Source organism: Acipenser ruthenus, chromosome 22, assembly GCF_902713425.1.
Source record: "Acipenser ruthenus chromosome 22, fAciRut3.2 maternal haplotype, whole genome shotgun sequence".
NCBI lineage: Eukaryota > Metazoa > Chordata > Actinopteri > Acipenseriformes > Acipenseridae > Acipenser > Acipenser ruthenus.
Genome location: NC_081210.1, coordinates 19,268,748 through 19,288,882, shown reverse-complemented (window position 1 = coordinate 19,288,882; position 20,135 = coordinate 19,268,748). Strand labels below are relative to the sequence as shown.

Genomic DNA, 20,135 nt, shown 5'->3' with positions numbered 1-20,135 from the left:
ATTTTTTTACTGTCTACCTTTTTCTGATGAAATCATACAGTGCTGGCACTTACTGTACTAATATAAAGCCACTTTCCATTAATTATTATTATTATTATTATTATGATATATGTCTTCTAGTTGTTCTTTCAATTCTCACAGGGTAGTGTGTATAAATATCAGTCTGGCTCTGAATTGTGCAATTATTTTTTGTGTTGACAATAATCATATTTATATACACACAAAAAAAAGCTTGTCTGTTTTTATCTTCTTTTTTAAAGACAGATTAATCTTGACAACAGGTGATTTTTAATTTTCAAGAAAAGGCTCCAAATGCACAAAGGTCAAAAGTGTTTATTTTTGACGTTACTTGACCTTTGCGCTAAAGTCTTGGTCATCTGTATGGAGGATTATAAGGGTCAAAATTATTTAGTTAATGTGTTAATTAATTTGTCAATTCATAATAATTCTTAAATTAATTGGCCAATTCATTGGTTAATTCAAAACCCAATATTTAATGATAATCTTATTCCTATATTGCGTTGACGGTACTCCTCGTTACCTACCTACACATAATCGGCATAATAAGTTTCCCAATCATGCGCACGGTGAACCAAATATATAATAAAGAACTCCATAGTAATTACCTATCAATTTACATTATATATATATATATATATATATATATATATATATATATATATATATATATATATTCAGCTATTAGAATATGTTTGTACTACTAACTTTGCTGCTCTGTTACAGCCTAAGGGTACATATGTGCATGCGGTTGGTTTACAAATTAATATAGGCCTATACTTACCTTATTTTTAATCCAGTTGACGCCACAGGTGCTCTCGACCTTCAGCTGGCTGTACCGTTTCCTGAGCCTCCGCTCTGTAGATACACAGTATTACACAACGACATCACTAAGGCACTAAACAACCTTTGGCAGCACTTTCGATTGTAGACGCCCCCTCGTGTGATTGACAAAGCTCAAACATAGGCTCTAAAAAGTTCAACTGCCAAATTATTATTATTATTATTATTATTATTATTATTATTATTATTATTATTATTATTATTATTATTATTATTTCTTAGCAGGCGCCCTTATCCAGGGCGACTTACAATCGTAAGCAAAAACATTTCAAGCGTTACAATACAAGTAATACAATAAGAGCAAGAAATACAATAACTTTTGTTCAAGTAAAGTACAAGTTTGACAAACCACAATTCAATAATACAGCAGGTAATAGTGATAGTTACATCAGGATATGATTAAATAGTGATAGTTACATCAGGATGTGATTAAATACAAAGTACTACAGGTTAAAAACTTGGCAGATTACAGTATTCTGAAGTACAGGATTAAATGCAGTAAAATAGGGGCTGATAAGAGCAAAATAAAGCACATTTACATGAAGGGTGATAGTGTCCCAGGATACAAACAGAGGAGTTCTACAGGTGCTCTTTGAAGAGGTGAGTCTTAAGGAGTCTTCAAATTAAATTGAACGTTCAATTTCCAAATTAAATTGAAAGTTCAGCTCGTTTACGATTTAATTAAAGAATTTACAAATTAATTTATAAATGTACGAATTAACCTATGAATTGACAAATTACTTTATGAATAAACTTATGAATTGGCAAATTAATGAACGAATTAACTATTTCATTTGGACCCTTACAGTGCTCCATACCATGTGAATGAATGGGTTGTTTGTCCTCCCTCCTCCTCTGATAGTGACCGGACTGCCTCGCTCCATTCTGAAAGCATGTACCCAGAAGGGAAAAGGAACCTAAATAAACATGGAGAGCTCAAAATTAAAACTGAAAAATCCACAATACTTAAAAAACAAACTTTTTCCAATGCCAAGCATTGCAACCGATCTGACTATTCCATAGGTGTGGTGTCTGTTGCATGTATGGTGACCAGACGTCCCGATAAAATCGGGATCATCACAATATTAAGGCGGGAGTGTGGAGTGTGGAGTAGTGGTTAAGGCTCTGGACTCTTGCCCGGAGGATCGTGGGTTCAATCCCAGGTGGGGGACATTGCGGCTGTACCCATGAGCAAGTTACTTTACCTAGATTGCTCTAGTAAAAACCCAACTGTATAAATGGGTAGTTGTATGTAAATAATGTGATATCTTGTAACAATTGTAAGTCGCCCTGGATAAAGTCGTCTGTCTGCTAAGAAATAAATAATAATAATTAGGTTTATTGGCATACACTTAATAAATACTATTTATAAGGTGCATTGTCCCGATCGAGGTTCTGTCGGGACGCCATTTTTCCCGATTTTTAGAGTTAACGTTGAAAACCCAGGCGTAAAATGTGACACTTTTATTTCCTCGTTAACAAATCTCGTATATGTGGCTGCTGTACTGTCTCGCGGTGCAACAGCATACTTGTTAGGGCGTGTTGTTTGAGTGAGTTGTTTGCATTGCATCTATGCGGCTATCCAATCACATTAACCTACAGTTATATAATGCAGGATGCGTAATGTGTTTTTCTTGATGCGTGCGCCTGTGCGTCCGGTTTTACTGGCGAAGTGTCACGATGGCTGGTGTTGTAGACGAACCTGTCATTAAAGTGCAAGTACCGAACAGTGGGGAAAAATGGATTCAATCATATGCCCATGGTCAAGTCATCCAATTAGGATTAGGGTTATAATTTGATTTAACTGACATTTTCCGGACCTGTTTAAACATTAAATACACCTCATATTTCAGAGCACTATAAAAGTACCGAGTTAAAACAAAGAAAACGTGCCTATTTGGGTCTAAAATCCTTACAGCAGGTTGTTTGAACCGAGGAAGCTGTGTTTTATGAAAGCTGTTTGTTTTACGTTCTGTTCAGCAGCTTTTAGCCTTTTGTTTAATGTGTGATTCTGTAGTTATAGCGATCGATCGTATTTTCTTTAAGTCACATTACAAGATCTGCAAAACAATTCCCTCCATCTGCATGTACAGTTTATTTGGGAAATGTCTTTACACGATCCTCAGCCGAAATATACTTTGCTTGTTTTGCTTTGTCGACCATTTTTGGTATTTTACGTCTAATGCTGAAAACTAGATTTTAGCAACCTAAATAAAAACAATGCAGCAATGACTTTGTCCCACCTGCTACGACAGTACAGCTGGTCACAGAAAAGCGAGTACAGACGCACTGGTAGGCTGATTAAAACATCGTAGTCATCTAGGCTGATTAAAACATCGTTTTCATCTGAACCGTAAACAAGGGAGTTAGCCGCTTTGGAGTATTTTTAAAAAAATTATATTTCTCTAAGTTTTTTGTTTTTGCCTAAGTGCAATGCACACAGGAAGGCAAAGGAATAAAAAAGGCTATCTACAAAAGAAAGATACGTAGTTTGCGTCGCTTTCGTTGTGTAGTAGTTCATGAGGTTTCTTTCCTCCCCTCACCAACTGAGTGTGTCCCGATTTTTCACTCTTGCTATCTAATCACCCTAGTTGCATGTAGAGCAGTGGCCCACAAGGTGCATTCGATTTGCACAAATAAAAGTAACATGTAGTTTGACTGCACGTATAATAGCCACGTTCTTACCTCGTATTAGCTTTATTAACATTATTACTGGTCTCTCTTGTATTGTACTGAGAATGATTTGGTTCTCTTTTGGCACTCATTACATCACCTTCCTGTTAAATTTCATAACTGTGGCAGATCTGAATATGCTTTAAATCACAAAATAGTACGCTACAGATGACTTTTCCCTTCATGCATTTTTGTTTTCCTTTGCTTATTCTGCCTTCCGTATAAAAGATTAAATAATAATAATAGTACCGAACCAGGTTTGAAAAAAAACTTTATTTGTAATGTACTTTATGTTATACAGAGCATATACAAAAACGTTATGTTTTACAACATTTTAAAATACATGTTTCCAAATCTTTGGTACCAGAGTGTACAATCATGGTATTCTAGATTATTAGTCTGCACTGTGTGCTGTGTCTGCAGGCTGTCGATTTGTTCTAAAAGGAATATCCACACTGAATAGCATCTGTTGTACAGTTTTTACTGGCAGGCTTTATTTTAATGAGCAAATAGAAGTTTCTGATAGTTAATATACAGTAACCTATTTATGAACTAATTAAAAGACAGCTAAAACTTTTCAGCAAGCATCAGATACTGCTTTATTATCAACTCCAAATCGATCATATCATTGAAATGTTTATTAGTTTATAAATAGGTTCAGAAATATTAACAATTAACGCAACATGAACAACCCGTTAGTAAGTAAGTTGTCAACTAAATAACGAATTTGCAATCTAATGCCAAATCTAGCCTAAAGTTGTGATTGACGGTCAGGATTAGATTTATGTGTAGATGCTGGAAGCTTGGATGATCCCGGAGCATTTGAATGAATCGACAGCTTGTAACCGATTCACAAGCTCTGTAAAATACCCAGAATGATTTATAATACTGTAAAAACAACTTGGATAGAAGTATACATGGAAATATACACAGCAACTGCATGTAACGTTTAACAGAATAGAAAAGGCTAACACTTGTATGCATGTATTGTTTGTCTAGCAATGCAGAGAGAATCTAAGATTCCTGACTGGCAGTATATTTTTCATCCCTGTGGCGACACAGCCACGTGAGTCACTGATGGATGCCACTGCCCTGTCTGAGCAATCAGTTTAGCTTTCAAGCACATACACTGAGCTGTGGTGATCAGTTTTGAATACTGTACAACAGAGTCATTGGCTACCTGCCTTTCAGTCACTAGACATTTTGAGAGAAACTTCCCTTCACATGTATACTGTATGTCTTAACCCTGAACAGCCCAGTACCCTAGCACTAAATTTGCACCCTCTATTTCTAAAATCAAAAGGGCAATATTTACTATGTGCTTACTCCAGTGAATTAACTCCTATTTTTTGGATGGAGAAATACTGACGTTAAAGGTAATAAACTGAAAAACAAAGAAGGTATCTTGAATTATAAAACTTAGTAGTTTGGTTCTTGTAAAACGTAATTGGAGGACTGGAGGATACGTGGTAATGTGAAAGGAGTTTCAAGAAATAAATATCTTGTATGTAGGAATTTAGAGATATACCTTCAGAGTTGTATAACAACTTAAAACAAAGTATAATATTGAATGTTGACTGTTCTGGAGAATGTGCACAGAATGGTCCAGAATGTTTAAATAATGTTGACCTGATAGTTTGCTCTTAACAGTATCCTATCTAAAAAACATATGGAAATACTAAGGAGAGTGCTTTAATATTTTTACTGAGCCATACAGTCTATTAAACATATGACTAAATACAGCCACATACTGTAGTATATATTATAAAAATCAAACAAACAAGCAAAACAATATTCATAATCTAAATTTTTTAAAAAAATGCTTACTTTCCATAGTGCTGGAAAAGAAGAATAACAGTGCAAAATGTAATGTTTTTTTTATAGATATATTTCAGATATACTATACTTTACATAGTTGATAATATGAATGGTATTATGAAGTTGCAAAATGTAGAGTCCAGATTTTGTGATTTTTCTGGTTCATATAAGGCTTGGATTTCATAAAAAAAGGAGCCCCTTCTTATATAAAATAAACTAGTGTATCTAAAAGTAAATGTAATACAGCTTAATAAAATCTCACTCTGGTGTGCTGGCACTGCTCTAGGATATACTCTTATATACTAAATGAACAAGATGAGTGAATCTTGGCAATTCAAGAACATCTGGCAGTGATATAACATTGTACAATGCAAACATTTCCCTTTTAAAAAATCCTACAACACATAACAACATTAGGAAACATTGTAAGTAGTGGAAAGCCCTTTTCTTATGCATAGCTACTCAAGAGGGACAGTTGCAGGATCTACCCACGTCAGAGCACATGTGCAGCTCAGTTTTTGTTGAACAGCCTATAGAATATAACAGTAGGCTAGGTTTTGAAAAAAAAAACAAGCAACTCAAATCTAACTGCCAAATGATAGTTCATAACTGCAATATTGTTTTTGTTCAACTACAGCTATGGCCAAAGGTTTTGCATCACCTACAATTTTAGGATTGAGACATGATAGAGATAGAGATAGAGATAGAGATAGAGATAGAGATAGAGAGAGATAGAGAGACAGAGAGAGAGAGAGAGAGAGAGAGAGAGAGACCGGTATATATGTGTGTGAACATCATTTAGATATTTTATCTAACATCATGTAATCAAAGAAACTACAAAATGATATCACAAAAGTCTACCGGAGGCCATAATAGTGGTACAGTATTTCATGTTAGATTCTGAAAGGTCATATTTTTCAATTTTTGTCAGTTTTTTGTTAAGTATATGGAAACTACAAAGCGGTATGCAACAATATGTTAACGTAACATTATTCAGCAGGTTTCATTCCACTTTATGAAGCTAAATTGGTGATTTCTATAGGATGATGCAAAACATTTCATTTTATTTCCCAATGTGGGGGATGAAGTCTAAATCCAATATCCTTAAATATATATACTTTTTTTTTGTTCATTTAGTACCCTCAAGTTTAGGTTACATATTTCAGGTACCATAAATCATATCTATTTTATACAACATACTGTTGAATCACAATCGTACCATCTAACTATACAATGAAAAGGAATGTATTGAATGTATTGCACAAGATTCATATTTGTTATTAAGAATAATACTTTGGTGTGATTTAAAGTGCAGTTCGTTTGTATTTGAAAAGCTTTGAGAAAAAACACAAACAAACCTGGAAACAAAACCCTCAGCTAGCCGGGCCAGTGATATTGAGTGCTATGAGCATCAGTCTTACTTTAATTAGTGGGAATCCTTTTGAACACACATTACAATAACAAGCCAGCATCACTAACTTCCACAATGTTCAAAACTCAATACAAAATACTGCTGAACAAATGTACAGACACATTTGTCCTGACAAGCAGTATATGTGCATTGTAGAAACTATTTCTGAGGTTGTTTATTTGTGGGAAACTGTGGCAATGTGCCCCACCCCTGTGTGCATTTGTGTGTTTTATGTTGCGTGTGGTGTGTTAATGTTAGTGTATAGATATTGGTGCACGGGATATAAATGGGTCTGTGTAGCACGAGTGATTTAAAATATATAGTTGTATTTAGGAACGGGGATTGCACTTTACGTGCATTTAAAGTATTTAATAGTATGTGAGCACGGGGTTGCACATAATTAATTCACGTGATGGGATTCAAGTGAATAATTAATTAGTAATTGAATCCCGGCACAACAGTATATATAGATGCACGTTTCACTCACTCGGGGTTGTGTGTTCGGTGAGTGGAGAATGGGTGTGGAGAGGAGAGAATTAAAAAAACTAAATGAAGGAAAAAGTAAATATAAGTTGCTTTGATTTACCGTGTTTGTTTGTCTGTTCGTCCACTGTCTGTTTACTGTTTTATCATTTTGTTCGTCTATTTATTTTGGCCCAAAGTGCTGTGTTCTGTTTTGTTCAACCTTTTATTTTTGTTTGTTTAATAAACATACTGAGCGCAGCCATTGAGTCTCAGTTTCAACCCCAGTACTGCCTGCTTGTGTGATTCTTTCTGGCCTGTCACCCTACAGCCAGTCTGTTCACAGGAACATGTCATTGTAAATACATCTAATTGTCCAAAACTTCCCTTTGATTTGGTGTTCACTGCTTAGCTGGTACAAAGGGCACCAGTTCTAATTGCTAATGATAATAAAGTAAGATAATTGATTGTGAAGCCTTGATTATCACTGGGGTCTGTTTACTGATCAGCAGTGGATCATAATACTGTAGCCCTAAAATAAGATAAACCTGATCCTTCCAAACCAGATCTCTCCACAGAGTGGACAGGGTATGGAATGGGCTACCTTGTCATGTTGTTGAGGAAGAATCACTTGACAAAGGTCTGAGATCAATCAAACTACTTGGAACCAGATGAACGGAGTTTCTTATGTACAGCATTTTTGTTGTGTTTAGTGATTAATAAGGCAGTCAATGAGAAGCACCACCAGATTCTACAGTACCAGTAGGCTTTCTCCACAAAACATTGCCACCGTGTAGATTGTAGTGTTTATATAGTAATTACTGGATATAATAGGATATATTTTATGAGGCTACTAAATGAAGTACAGCAGATGTGTCCCTTCTTGTGGTGACCCTGCTTGCTAAAGAATAAAAACATGAGGTAAGAGTTTTGAAACCAGGTTGTCAGCGTCAAGCTCAAGTCCATACTGACTCCGCACTCCCACCTTAAATCACACGGGCTGTGAACCTGTCATAGCCATGTTGACTTTTTTTTGGTCAGGGTTTACTCAAGTGTCCCTGAAGAACCACAGCCAGGTCACAGGAAGCTGTCCTCCTCTTCTGGCTCAGATTGATCTAGCTCTGGGCCTGAACCTGGACCTGATTCCTCTGGCTCTGCATGTGGCATCTCCATGGAATCAGTACCTGAATCCTGTTCTTCAGTTGGTTGCAAGCTTGAGAAAGAAAACAAAGGAAGCCTTTTGTTACAACCGATGAAGCCTAAGTGGTCATAACAGAAAAAAAACACGTTTCTGTCTGCGTTTTTAATTTAACATTTTGGAGAAGCGAGATTCAGTGGTGGAAAAACCCTTGAACCAAACTATTTTGGAACAGATTTTGGCTTTTGTCCAAAACCATTTTATTTTGGAGTGGCATACTTCAATTAGATATCTGTGCTTCAGGAGATTCATGACAAATCAAACAATTAAAGTTTTGATTGGAAAAGATTATTAAGTGGTGAACCGTAAAAGCTGCATGTATAAAAGGCTGGAGGGACAGATTCACTTGGTTGGGCTAGGAATCTCTGCTTTAGGCTAAGAAAATGATGTGTGTTACCTTGTTTTTTTCTCAGTCTTCATATCGTTGACCTCTTCCTCTTCCTCTGGTCTGGGGTCTGGTATGGGGATGATGTATTCATTATGAGGGCTTGGTTCGTTGTCAGTATCCTGCCTCACCTCTGCAGCAATGTTCCCTGACATCCTTGGCTTTGTGCGTACAACTGCAGGGTGGTCACTTTTAAAGAATTCCTCATTCACCTGGTTATATCTCTGCATGATACAAAAAACATTTTGGATTGGATGAACAACTCCAACCAAAGGTAATCAATAGGCAGTTTTAACAGATTCAGACACATTCCCACAATATGGGGCATGAGTTACACAGCTCTTCTTTGGTATGTACACACCTATCCTGGAACTATGACATGGTGCATGTGTCATCAACCACAACCCTCAGCTGGAATGATACATATGTAATACGAATAGGCACGTTATTTCCCCTCAATAGCGTTACACATCTAAAGGTTATGTGCCTCACTTGTCCCTTTGTATGTGTACTGTCTGCATCCATGTTGTAATTCCATATGAAATCTTTATTTTCACAGTTTATACAGCACTTCGTATTGTTATGGTTTGTCAGCCTCTTTTCACTGATTTAATTTAGCCTAAAGCAAGTTGCCAGGGACAAGGGACAAAGCCTCTGCAAATCAGCAACCTCATTCGTTGCTAGGGAACCTTCCTTGGTCACGCCTGCACTCCATGTTTTTCTTTTATAGTGGGAAAATACTGAAGGGCAATGGGAACTTGTAAAGATAAACGCTAAAGGATTCTGTAGACAGGTGGTGGTAAATTTAATTTGATACACAGGACATAATAAACCAGTAGAGCTATCAAATCTTTAGCAAGAGTCACATACTTCTTGTGGCTCATGCCAAAGATCTGACAACCGAAGAGAATCTATAGGGTGTCATTTAATCAAATAATAAACATAGTTGCAATCTAATATATTGATATAATAACTATAACAAGTAGACAATCTAATACTCACTGTACAGAAGGAAAGTCAAGAAAATCCAACTTACCTTTGTGTAGCTGTCAGCAAGCAAGTTTCCAACTGTATGAACCAGCTCACTAAACTCTGGCCTTTTCTCATACTTTTCATTCCAGCATTTCTGCATAATCTCATAACTAAAGAAAAAAAAATGAGCAAGGAGATTAGCTAGCAAGTGCGATACTGTATATGCGTCTCAAATTACAGACACACTGAGCTGAATATGGTTTTACTAGGAAAGGATTTTTCTTTTGTAGATCAATGACCTGAGAACTAACAATCTTGTGCGATAAAAGCTGTTAATCCCTTGTAAGCTGCACAACCCCCATTGTCAGAAGTTAGAAGTAATATTACTATACACAATGAGGAGAACAAAGAAGGACCCCCCCCCCCCCCCCAAAAAAAAACACATAAAAAGCCCTAACGCTCTACACTTCATTACTAATGAAACTGTACAGTCTTCGTCGAGTCTCTGGCACCAACTACATGGATACTTCCCAGAATTCTATGCATGCTACTGCCCTAGGTGTAGGGGAAGCCAAATCTGTTGCGGCACACTGGTGAGCCAATGGGCAGCAAAGCAGGTGTGGCATTGCCTGTAAGGCTCTGCAAACACACTCCTCTCTCACACAATCCCCAGGTTTTCATTTGGGATTTACATCTCCCAACCTGTACTCAAAGTTTGTTTAGGCATCTCCAGTTCAACCAGTGATAGAATCCTCCAAATGCCATCTCTTCCACTGGTAGAATACCTCTGTCACTCCATTCTACTGATCTGTCCCCAAGTTCGTTCAACTCCATCCACCAGAGGCTCTCTCTGGCAGATTTCTCTGAAGTTATTAGTGCTTCTCAGCAGTTTAAATAATTAGCTGCGTGGTTCCTCTTGCTGTGTTTCCGTGACTGATATTAAGAATGCTCTTGGAATCTCTCTCAGAAAGATTTGAGGTAGATGGCGAAGAAACAGACAGAATAAAGGAAATGAAAAAAAGGCAAAGAAGAAAATGAAAAATGTGGAGAGATAAAAAAAGAAAAGAAAGTGAGGTAGAGTGAAAGACTCACATTTCATCAGAGGCGTGGGCAGGCTTTGACATCCTGTACCCTGTCTTGAGAGCGTTGTAGAACAGTTCATTCATGGGGAGGTCTGGGTAAGGAGTCCCACCTGCATTGCAATGTGATCCAATAGTGCTTATCAAGATATTCATATCTTACTACTGTAACAGAGGCTTAAATGCAAAGATCAATTCATGATATTTTAATAATAAATTCATTCACATGGTTTCAAAGTTAGATAAATATTATACAGATATATACACATTATCTATATACAGTTTTAGAACTGAAGACAATTTCATATGTAATATACTACATTGAAGAAAGATGCTCTTCAAATAATCTATCCATAACTTCAAACAGTTAATCATAAATTCAGAGGTAAACTATACAAAACTTAATATAAGTATTGTCTAATGAACAACATAATGTAATTTTCATTCAAAGAAAACCAGAAAAAGAACATTTGGAATAGACAAGACAACAACTTTGAGTCGTCCTTCCAATTGTTAAGGGCCATTTTAGCGCCATGAGTGAAACTATGTTTACAAGAAAGGGGAAAGAAAACTGCAGGAAACCGAAACAAACTGAAATAAAGAAACTTGGGCATTAAACCACAAGTGAGAAAACATGAAGAGATTGCCAAGCACATGTGGTGTACCTGAGATATTCCCCTAGAAGAAAAGAGGGATTACCTGAATGGTGCAGTGTTTAAATTGAGTTTGGCATTTTAGGGTGGTCGGTAAAGCTAGGAGACTCATGTCAAAGAAAACTAAGAAATTCTGCAAAACATCATTGCTCGTATTTAATTCCTCATATGTTGTGAAGGCAATCACCTTATTTACACATTTTATGTCACATTTCAATGATGTCAGGCTATATGTACTTGTAAAACTGTCTAAATTGAAACATCATTCTGATTTCTACAGTGAGCGATATGTAGTGGAATAAATGTGGAATAAATACTTTGAGCAGCATTTGATTTTTTCAGTGTCCCGATGACAATAACAAATTTAGTGAAAGCCTACTTTGGAGATTTGCAATTCAGTTTTTCAACTTCAGAATTCAGCACTACATGGCAATGCCTAGAGGTTGGAATAATGGCAGGATGCACCATTTCTCCACTGGCTTTTACCATGGCAATGGAAGTAATCATTAGGGCATCAAAATGGGTAGTAGGAGGAGAGCGTTTGGCTTCTGGAATGCGACTACCACCAATTCGAGCATACATGGATGACATGACAACCATGACTACAACAGTAGCCTGCACTAATCGATTATTGGGCAAATTAACCAATAACATTGAATGGGCACGAATGCAATTCAAGCCCACTAAATCAAGGAGCATCTCTATAATTAAAAGGCAAAGTAGTAGATAAAACATTCTTCATTAATGGTGAGGCAATACCAACAGTGTCTGAGAAGCCAGTGAAGAGTCTTGGGAGATGGTACGATGGGGATCTAAAGGACACAGTTCGTGTGGGAGAAGTTAGACAACAAGCAGTGGAAGGGTTGAAGAGCATAGACAGCTGCGCTCTACCAGGTAAACTAAAACTCTGGTGCTTTCAGTTTGGTCTACTGCCGAGGTTGCTGTGGCCACTGACTGTGTACGAGGTTTCTTTGACAACAGTAGAGAAGCTGGAAGCTTTAATCAGTTCATACATCAGGAAATGGTTGGGAGTTCCACGCTGCCTCAGCAGAGTGGGACTTTATGGTAAAGGAATCCTGCAGCTACCAGTCTCTGCTCTAACTGAGAAGTTTAAGTGCGCCAAGGTCAGACTGGAAATGACATTAGTAGAGTCACGCGACAAATGCGTAAGGGAGGCAGCACCTGTGTTGAAAACTGGAAGTGGGCGGCAAAGAAAGCTGTGGAAGATGCAAAGGCTGCCCTTCGAATTGGTGATATCATGGGGCAAGTTCAGCATAGAAGAGGGGGTCTTGGTTTCAGTTCAGCTCCTCCTACATGGCACAAGGCAGCCCCAGCTCAAAGGAGGAAGCTGGTAGTCAACGAGGTGCAAAAGCAGGAGGAGAGGATGAGGTGTATAAAGGCCATTTCCCAGGCCAAGCAGGGAGAATGGATGAGATGGGAGAGTGTGGAACAACGCAAGATTGGCTGGCAAGACCTATGGTCAGTGGAACAGAGCAGGATCAGTTTCCTCATCAGGTCAACATATGATGTTCTCCCATCACCACAGAACCTAAACCTCTGGGTAGGAGAGGATCCCTCATGTCCTTTGTGTTCATCACCTGCAACATTAAGGCACATTTTGACAGGATGTAAGGTGGCTCTTAGCCAAGGACGGTTTACTTGGCGCCATGACCAGGTGCTGCGATGTTTGGCCTTAGCATTGGAAGACAAGCGTAACATGACCAATAAGTTGCCACCTGTTCCATCAAAACATTACACACAAAAGACAACATTCCTCCGCCCATGAGAGCAACCACCAAGAAAAGGTGTTAAAACCAATCCTCGTCTAGGACAACTGGAAGCTGCTAGACTGGAAAATGCTGGCAGATGTTGGTCAACGGCTTATTTTTCCACCTGAGATTGCCACCACTAACCTTCGACCAGATATTGTCTTGTGGTCTGGATCAGCACGCCTTGTTCACCTGGTAGAGTTAACAGTGCCATGGGAGGATGCTGTAGATGAGGCGTATGAGAGGAAGAAACTGCGGTATGCTCAACTAGCCACTGAAGCGGAACAGCGAGGATGGAGAGTCCGGGTTTACCCAGTGGAAGTGGGTTGTCGAGGATTTGTGGCACACTCTACAACCCGGTTTCTCAGAGACGTCGGATTCAGTGGCCAAGAGTTGCGTCGCACAGTGAAGAACTTATCTGAAGCAGCAGAGAGGAGCAGCAACTGGCTGTGGTTGAGACGGAAAGATTCTGGCTGGGGATCTCAAGCACAATAGAAAGAAAGAAATGCTGATGTACAGGTAAGTAAGCTGGGCTCAGTTGAGTGGGGGACGGAGGGGGGTGATGCTGGGACGCCAGAATCACCGTCGAGCCCTCTTGAGGTGTGGTGGGCTAGTCGACGAAACACTGAGGATGGAAGGTGCCCACTTGAAAACCCCAGAGATGTACCCTACTTAGCTCAATCCAGACAGTTGTCATGCTGATGCGCTGGGGAGGCCGCACTATGGTTGATCCCCGGAGCCAGCATGGCAGCCGTTGTGTGTGCTGATGCACCAGGGAGGCAAAATAAGCTGATCCCTGGAGCCAGCATTACACTTCAGCCATTAACACCAGACAGAAGGATATCTACATCATCATATGGAAGGAAACGTAAATGGATGGAGACACATATGGATCACATTAGTTTACTGTAAAGCTACGTCTTAGTTGGTGCTTATCTTGGCGAGAGCCAAGTTCAAATCAGCATGAAGTTTTAATATCTACTCTCGTGTAATGGAAATCATGTCTGTCTGAGGACTGAAACAGATGCCACCTAGTGGTGACTAAAACAGGTACAAAGATTTTTGACACAAAGAGGCCCGATCAAGATATTCCTCATTTTGCTGTATATGGTATAAAACACCATTTGAAAAAGGAAAAGAATACAGCCTTCTTAATACTCATAATAGTGTTTCTGGGACGTGTTGGCTGAAAGAACATCTATCAAGGATTAATTGTGTGTCTGGAACAAAGAGCATGACTGGGTCCATGGGGGTAGCCATGTCATTATAGTTCTTGACTAAGACTAGGTACCTACCCATAGTGAAGATCTCCCACAGCAGAATGCCAAAAGACCAGGAGTCACTCAGTGTCGTGTACAGGTTGTGGAAGATACTCTCTGGTGCCATCCATTTCAGGGGCAGGAATGTCTGTGGTGATGTGATATTGAGATAAGTGACCTGCTCTTAAACTAATTGCCATTGACGAAAAAAAGTCATCATAAGCATACATGCAGATGAGCTTACCAACTGCTGGTTTTTTGATATCCCTTTTTTCATATGGATTGTATTGGCATTGCGCTCACTTTAGACCTTTAGAGGTTCTTTATTTAGTGCCAGATGACGGGCGTCAGAAAAGTAAATTAATTGAGGTTCCATCACAATTTATCTGATGATTTTGGGATGGCTTTTTTGCACTTAAAATATGAATACAAAATAGAGTTAAGAAGGTTGAAATGGTCTGTGTCCCTTTGTGTGGAAAACAGGTTATGAATTTGTGTCACAAACCAAACGACCGGTAACATTTCTTAAGGATCTTATGAAACACCATTTGTCTGCCGCCCACCCCCTCCAAGAGCCCAGTTTTTTCAAGTCGTAACTCACGCTGCCTTTGGAGATGTAGTTAGAATCGTGCATGATATCTCGTGCGAGCCCGAAGTCACAGATCTTCACCAGCTTTCCTTCACAAATCAAGACGTTTCTCGCTGCTAGGTCACGATGTACACACTGCAGTTTAAAAAAAAAAAAAAACACAAAAAACGTATTGCTGAGCTCTAAGAGATTACTGTGGAGGTCTGCTAGGAGGTTCTGAATGGGAGTTCACACTTGCAGAATAATACAGCAGATGGAATCCTTGTAACTTTGTCCAGTAATTGTAAATATTAATAATTATGTTTTTATTGGATCAGCAACAAAAAGAAACACGCTTATTACTTATTCTGACAGCTTTAAGTCAATTACTTCTGTTGTGTTTTTGCAGTGGTTTTGTAACTAAGTTTCCTGACTGTGAACAGACAGCAGAACAATACATAATGATGTACATTCCTATGATGGCACTCACGTTTTTGGAAGCCAGGAACTCCATTCCTTTAGCCACCTGGTAACTGAATCCCACCAGGTCTGTGTAGCTCAGAATTGAAGACTCGTTAATCACCAGAGCATTGTCAACTCTCTCTGGAGCTACAACCGGAACAAGCAGGGCCATTATCCACACACTCAAACCAAATTGATATGCACACAGTGCAGTCGTGTCTAGTTATTGCCAGGTGTTCTGGGTAATTCTAACAAACTCGGCAAACACCTGTCTTTCAGTTATAATCTGTACAATTGCAGCCAGAATGCCCTCTAGCATGCAAAAGACCCCAATTCCAACCTGTACTCAGTAATAATAGATTATACCGATTATTATATAGATTATATGGATTATTTTCTACCTCTGAGGCAGAGTGGTGCTGTATATCTCTCCTCTGCAAACTCTTTTGTCTAGTCAAGTTAGAGGAACAATCCCCCTGTGGTCACATTTTGACATACAAGTTGTTTCATAAGGATGAACCAACAAATACTGATAATCCATTGCAGTGCCATGATACCATATCTGCAGTACTGTGCTAAGATATCAGAGCCACTGTGGAATATTTGATTCAAATATGTTGCGATTGATTGTGCTTTGCACTGGTATTATAGCAATATCCCAGTGGTATTTTTCTAACTTTTCTGGAACAGTAGTTGATTATTATATTAGTATATTATTATTTGAGCCTGTGTTAGCAAAGGTTGAGAAGCCTTTAATGTTAAAATGAAATCCTTCCTGTTTTCCAGTCTCTTACCTTGCCCTTGGTAATTGTCCTGTTGGTATGGTGTTTCATACACGGATGGCTCAATATCTGCATACTTGATGTTGTCTGACAGTTCCAGCATGGGAACATATTCAGTGGTGTCATCCTTGCTCATGTCCATGTATCCACCGTCACTCTCACTGAACAGGGTCACGTAACTGGAAAAAAAAGAGAAAAAAACATTGCTTGTTTCTAAAGCAAAAGCTCTGATACATTTCTGTATTTCAAAATAATTCGGTATGGGATGTCATTGTGTGTGTTGTGTTGTGGTGATGTGTGGTGGCTGACAAAACAATTTCTCAAGGGTACCTTTTCCCCTGGCTTTCAGAGGTGTTGTTTCCACACATATCGCTGTCTCTCCTGGTTTTATCAGCGTAGTACTGCAGAAAGGTGTGCTTGTTTCTGTGGAGGTAGTCTACCAGGTCTCCATGGCGACAATACTCCGTTATAAGAAAGATAGGGCCTAAAAGGTAAAAAAAGGTGAAACAATTTACACAATGCAAATAAAAAAGGTGTACGAGCTCTTAATAAATTTACAACAGTAAATTTGCATGGTAATTTGGCAGTCTCTCCATGCTTTTCCCATGGTTATACTATGCATTTACCATGTATTACCATGATTTGCCAGGTTTTTAAAATATGCTTTTGTATATCTCGCTGGGCTTTATAATGCTTACCTATGCTTTACCACTATGCTTTATTACACTTGTTTTTACTGTAGAAAACTTTTATAAGGGAATCACCCAGTGATGAGGTATCTCAATCCTCTTATAGTGACCTTTGGTATTAATCCACTTTTATTAAAAGAAATTCAGTATGGTTTTATCTGGCACATATTAAATACACTTTTATCGGTTAGACATTACGTAAGGGGTGCATCTTGGGTGTATGTGTAAAAGATGCCCTCTTATTCAGTTGAGGGCAAGGGAACTGCAAAACAAGCAACTGGAGATAGTAAGGAGGCAGCAAATATCCTCTTATAAGTGTATTTAAGAAATAAGACAACATGAACATTAGAAAAGATAGGAACAAGAGGAGGCCATTCTGCTTATTGATGCTTCTCCGGAGAAAAACAAAAGTGCTTTGAACCCTGGTTTGTACCTCGTTTAGTGCAGGCTCCCAGCAGGTTAACAATGTTAAGATGAGGTCCCAAATGGCTCATGATCTTCAACTCTGACATCAGAGCCTGAGTCTCGCTCCTCTTAGCTGTGGCTGTGAGTCACAAAGGAGGAAGAAATGGATATGGAGCAGTGTGTCAAAAGGAAAGAGCTGGATCAAATCCAAGGCTTCCAAATGCTATTATATTTCTGTACTTGCTCCTCACATACTGTTTTTATATATCTTCTTGTAGGGATGCTTGGATGTTGCTATATTTGAATATTTGTTTATTTCTATGAAAGCGGGTGACTATTATTGCACAATATTACAGATGCTAGTGTGACAGAAGGGTCAATTATTTTGGCAGTTGGTGTCTAGACATTCTCTGTTTACTTTTTGGAAAGTAAACAGAGTTTAAGAAGGCATCATTGTGACACACTGAAACCTGATTAAGCTTGTTTAAGAGGAATATAGTGTATATAGTGTGTGTGTGTGTGTGTGTAAGATGAAAATGTATTGGCAATATCTTTTGAGTGTAACATTTATTGGTAATGTTAAACCAGTTTACTGGAAGTGATTTGGCATAAGTAGAACAGGTTTAAATTGATTGAAGAGACAAAGCATGTGCAGAAATGTATGGAACGAAATAGGGTAAACAATTAACCAGGGCTAAATTCTATTGATAATAAGTAAGATAACAAAAACAGACTGAAGTTACGTATGTCCTAAGCCCATGTGGTATAAATAATAAACGTTCTAAACAATAACGTTCATAGACTGTAATGTGGGTATTTGGAACTAATAAATGGTAAACATTGTTAATATTTGAAACATGGCCTGGTCTCATCCTTATAGCAAAGTAGTTAATACCATGTTTACCGTAATACATAAACCTTACATATGCATCATAGGAAACCTACATTTGAGCATTTTCACAGCCACTTTAGTGGTTGACTGGGAATGACTGAGGCCATGAGCGGATGCTTCCACAACCCGTCCAAAGGCTCCTGAACCCAAAGTCCGACCTGAAGCAAAAAGAACTCAGAATAAATACAATGGCAAGAAAGAAATAGATACATGTGGGTGATGCTTTATACAGCAAAACCACTGATCACAAGATCATTATCATAATACATTGGACTGCTAACAAGACATACCTGGACTTTATAATAAATTCATTTCAAGGAATGTAGTCTGTAAAGTTCAAATAACAAAAATGTGATCCAAAAAACTTTTTAAAGCAGCCGGCTGAATTCCAGGTTTGGTAGTGTTTGAGATTCAGGCTTCGGCTTCGTGCAAGTGGCTAATTTTTGGTAAGGCTAATTCAGTCACTTTCCTTGAAAATCTTGATGTTTGTGATGCACCTTGCATATGAAGGATGACACCTCTAAGGTTGTGTTTACACTAGGAAACACTGATCACAACTAAAAAGCATTTTTAATGCAAACAACCAATCATAGAAATGTGTGATTACTGGAGACTGACGTCTGACCCCACGTCCCAATGAAGGACAATGCATTGTGAGGCTAGAGTTAGTAAAGCCCTATTGCTGGTAATTAGTTTTTGCAGAAATAACAATAAGTTATAATACAATCTGAATGTATTTCACAGCTGGCACTAAATATGAGATGGTAACCTCTAAACGTATTGTGCTACACAACGGGTTGCTGTAACTGACTCTGTGGCTTGTGCAAATGAACTGGCTAATGCAATATGTGATGTAAATAAACTGCCCAAGGAGTCTGGACTTCTTATTCAGTTAAATATTATTCTGCTCAACGTAACTCTGGCAAGGAATCTCACAATGTCCAATGTGAACTACCTCCCTCAATGGTGGAACTGGTGGTTTTGTAAGCAATTGCCTTGGTAATGACCGTATTCCCTTCTTACCCAACACCAAGCAGTCTCTTGGGAATTCCCAGCTGGAGTCATAAGGCAGGTGCATGGGGTCCACGTAAATGTACTCATGACCGTCGGAGCTGACTGACTCGATCACCTTCCAGCGGATCTCATAGCGAGGTTTCTGAATACAGACAAACACTGGAATTATTAGTGACCAACATAGTAAAGACAAACTGAGCACTCAAGAAACCAACAGCAACAACAATCAAACAAGATATAACACTGCTATATTCAGTCAACACAATTAACACATTCTCTGATCAAGGATTGAGCCCACAGTGTTATCATATATACAGTGTGTCTTGCTTCCCTTGGGATAAAAGGAGGTTAAAATGTTTAGGAATGCCGTATCTTACCTTTCTCCACAGTATGATGAGCACAACAACTGCAATTACAGCAATAACCAGCAAGGCTACGATGGCGGCTGTTATTGCCACCTGGGAGTTTAACACTGCAAGAGAGAAAAATAAAGGACTACATAAGAATTATTGTGTACCGGTATAGCAAAACACTAGAGGAACGATTCCATTACAAGAATAACCCCTATGAAGAGGTTGAATAACCTCTCAAAGCTCTTAGCAGTCATATTCTATCATTATCAGTTGAGTACCACCAATCACTTAACTGGCAGTGTAGCACAGCAAGGATGGGGGTTAAATATCCTCCCTGCTTAAAAAAAGTGTGTATTGCATTATTATTTGTTAATTTAATTATTGTTTAATTATCACCTGCACCTGGCTATTGTTGTAAATTAGAGCCAAG

At 38.5% G+C, this 20,135-nt stretch overlaps 2 protein-coding genes and 1 pseudogene across 5 annotated transcripts in view; 1 reads left to right on the top strand and 2 right to left on the bottom strand.

The window, feature by feature from the left end:
* Nucleotides 1–888, bottom strand: part of LOC117431496 (macrophage colony-stimulating factor 1 receptor 1) — a 41,119-nt gene extending 40,231 nt beyond the window's left edge. For 2 of the 4 annotated variants that reach the window (XM_058996079.1, XM_058996080.1), the window contains exon 1: nt 803–876. The gene's annotated coding sequence lies outside the window, so the exon portion shown is untranslated. Of the gene's footprint in view, nt 1–802 lie in introns of all 4 variants that reach the window. The other 2 variants (XM_058996076.1, XM_058996077.1) reach the window with 2 other exon arrangements.
* Nucleotides 889–3,788: 2,900 nt separating this feature from the next.
* LOC131696521 (platelet-derived growth factor receptor beta-like) overlaps nt 3,789–20,135 on the bottom strand; it is a 41,835-nt gene continuing 25,488 nt past the window's right edge. The window contains exons 11-23 of the mRNA XM_034051780.3: nt 19,730–19,824; nt 19,362–19,494; nt 18,392–18,496; nt 17,475–17,585; nt 16,683–16,836; nt 16,365–16,531; nt 15,599–15,717; nt 15,142–15,264; nt 14,577–14,688; nt 10,873–10,972; nt 9,845–9,950; nt 8,821–9,032; nt 3,789–8,438 (exon numbers count right to left, since the gene is read on the bottom strand). Of these exons, the coding sequence (XP_033907671.3) occupies nt 8,303–8,438; nt 8,821–9,032; nt 9,845–9,950; nt 10,873–10,972; nt 14,577–14,688; nt 15,142–15,264; nt 15,599–15,717; nt 16,365–16,531; nt 16,683–16,836; nt 17,475–17,585; nt 18,392–18,496; nt 19,362–19,494; nt 19,730–19,824 (1,673 nt within the window). The 3' untranslated portion in view covers nt 3,789–8,302. The remainder of the gene's footprint in view (nt 8,439–8,820; nt 9,033–9,844; nt 9,951–10,872; nt 10,973–14,576; nt 14,689–15,141; nt 15,265–15,598; nt 15,718–16,364; nt 16,532–16,682; nt 16,837–17,474; nt 17,586–18,391; nt 18,497–19,361; nt 19,495–19,729; nt 19,825–20,135) is intronic.
* On the top strand, nt 11,742–12,881 carry LOC131699434 (uncharacterized; annotated as a pseudogene).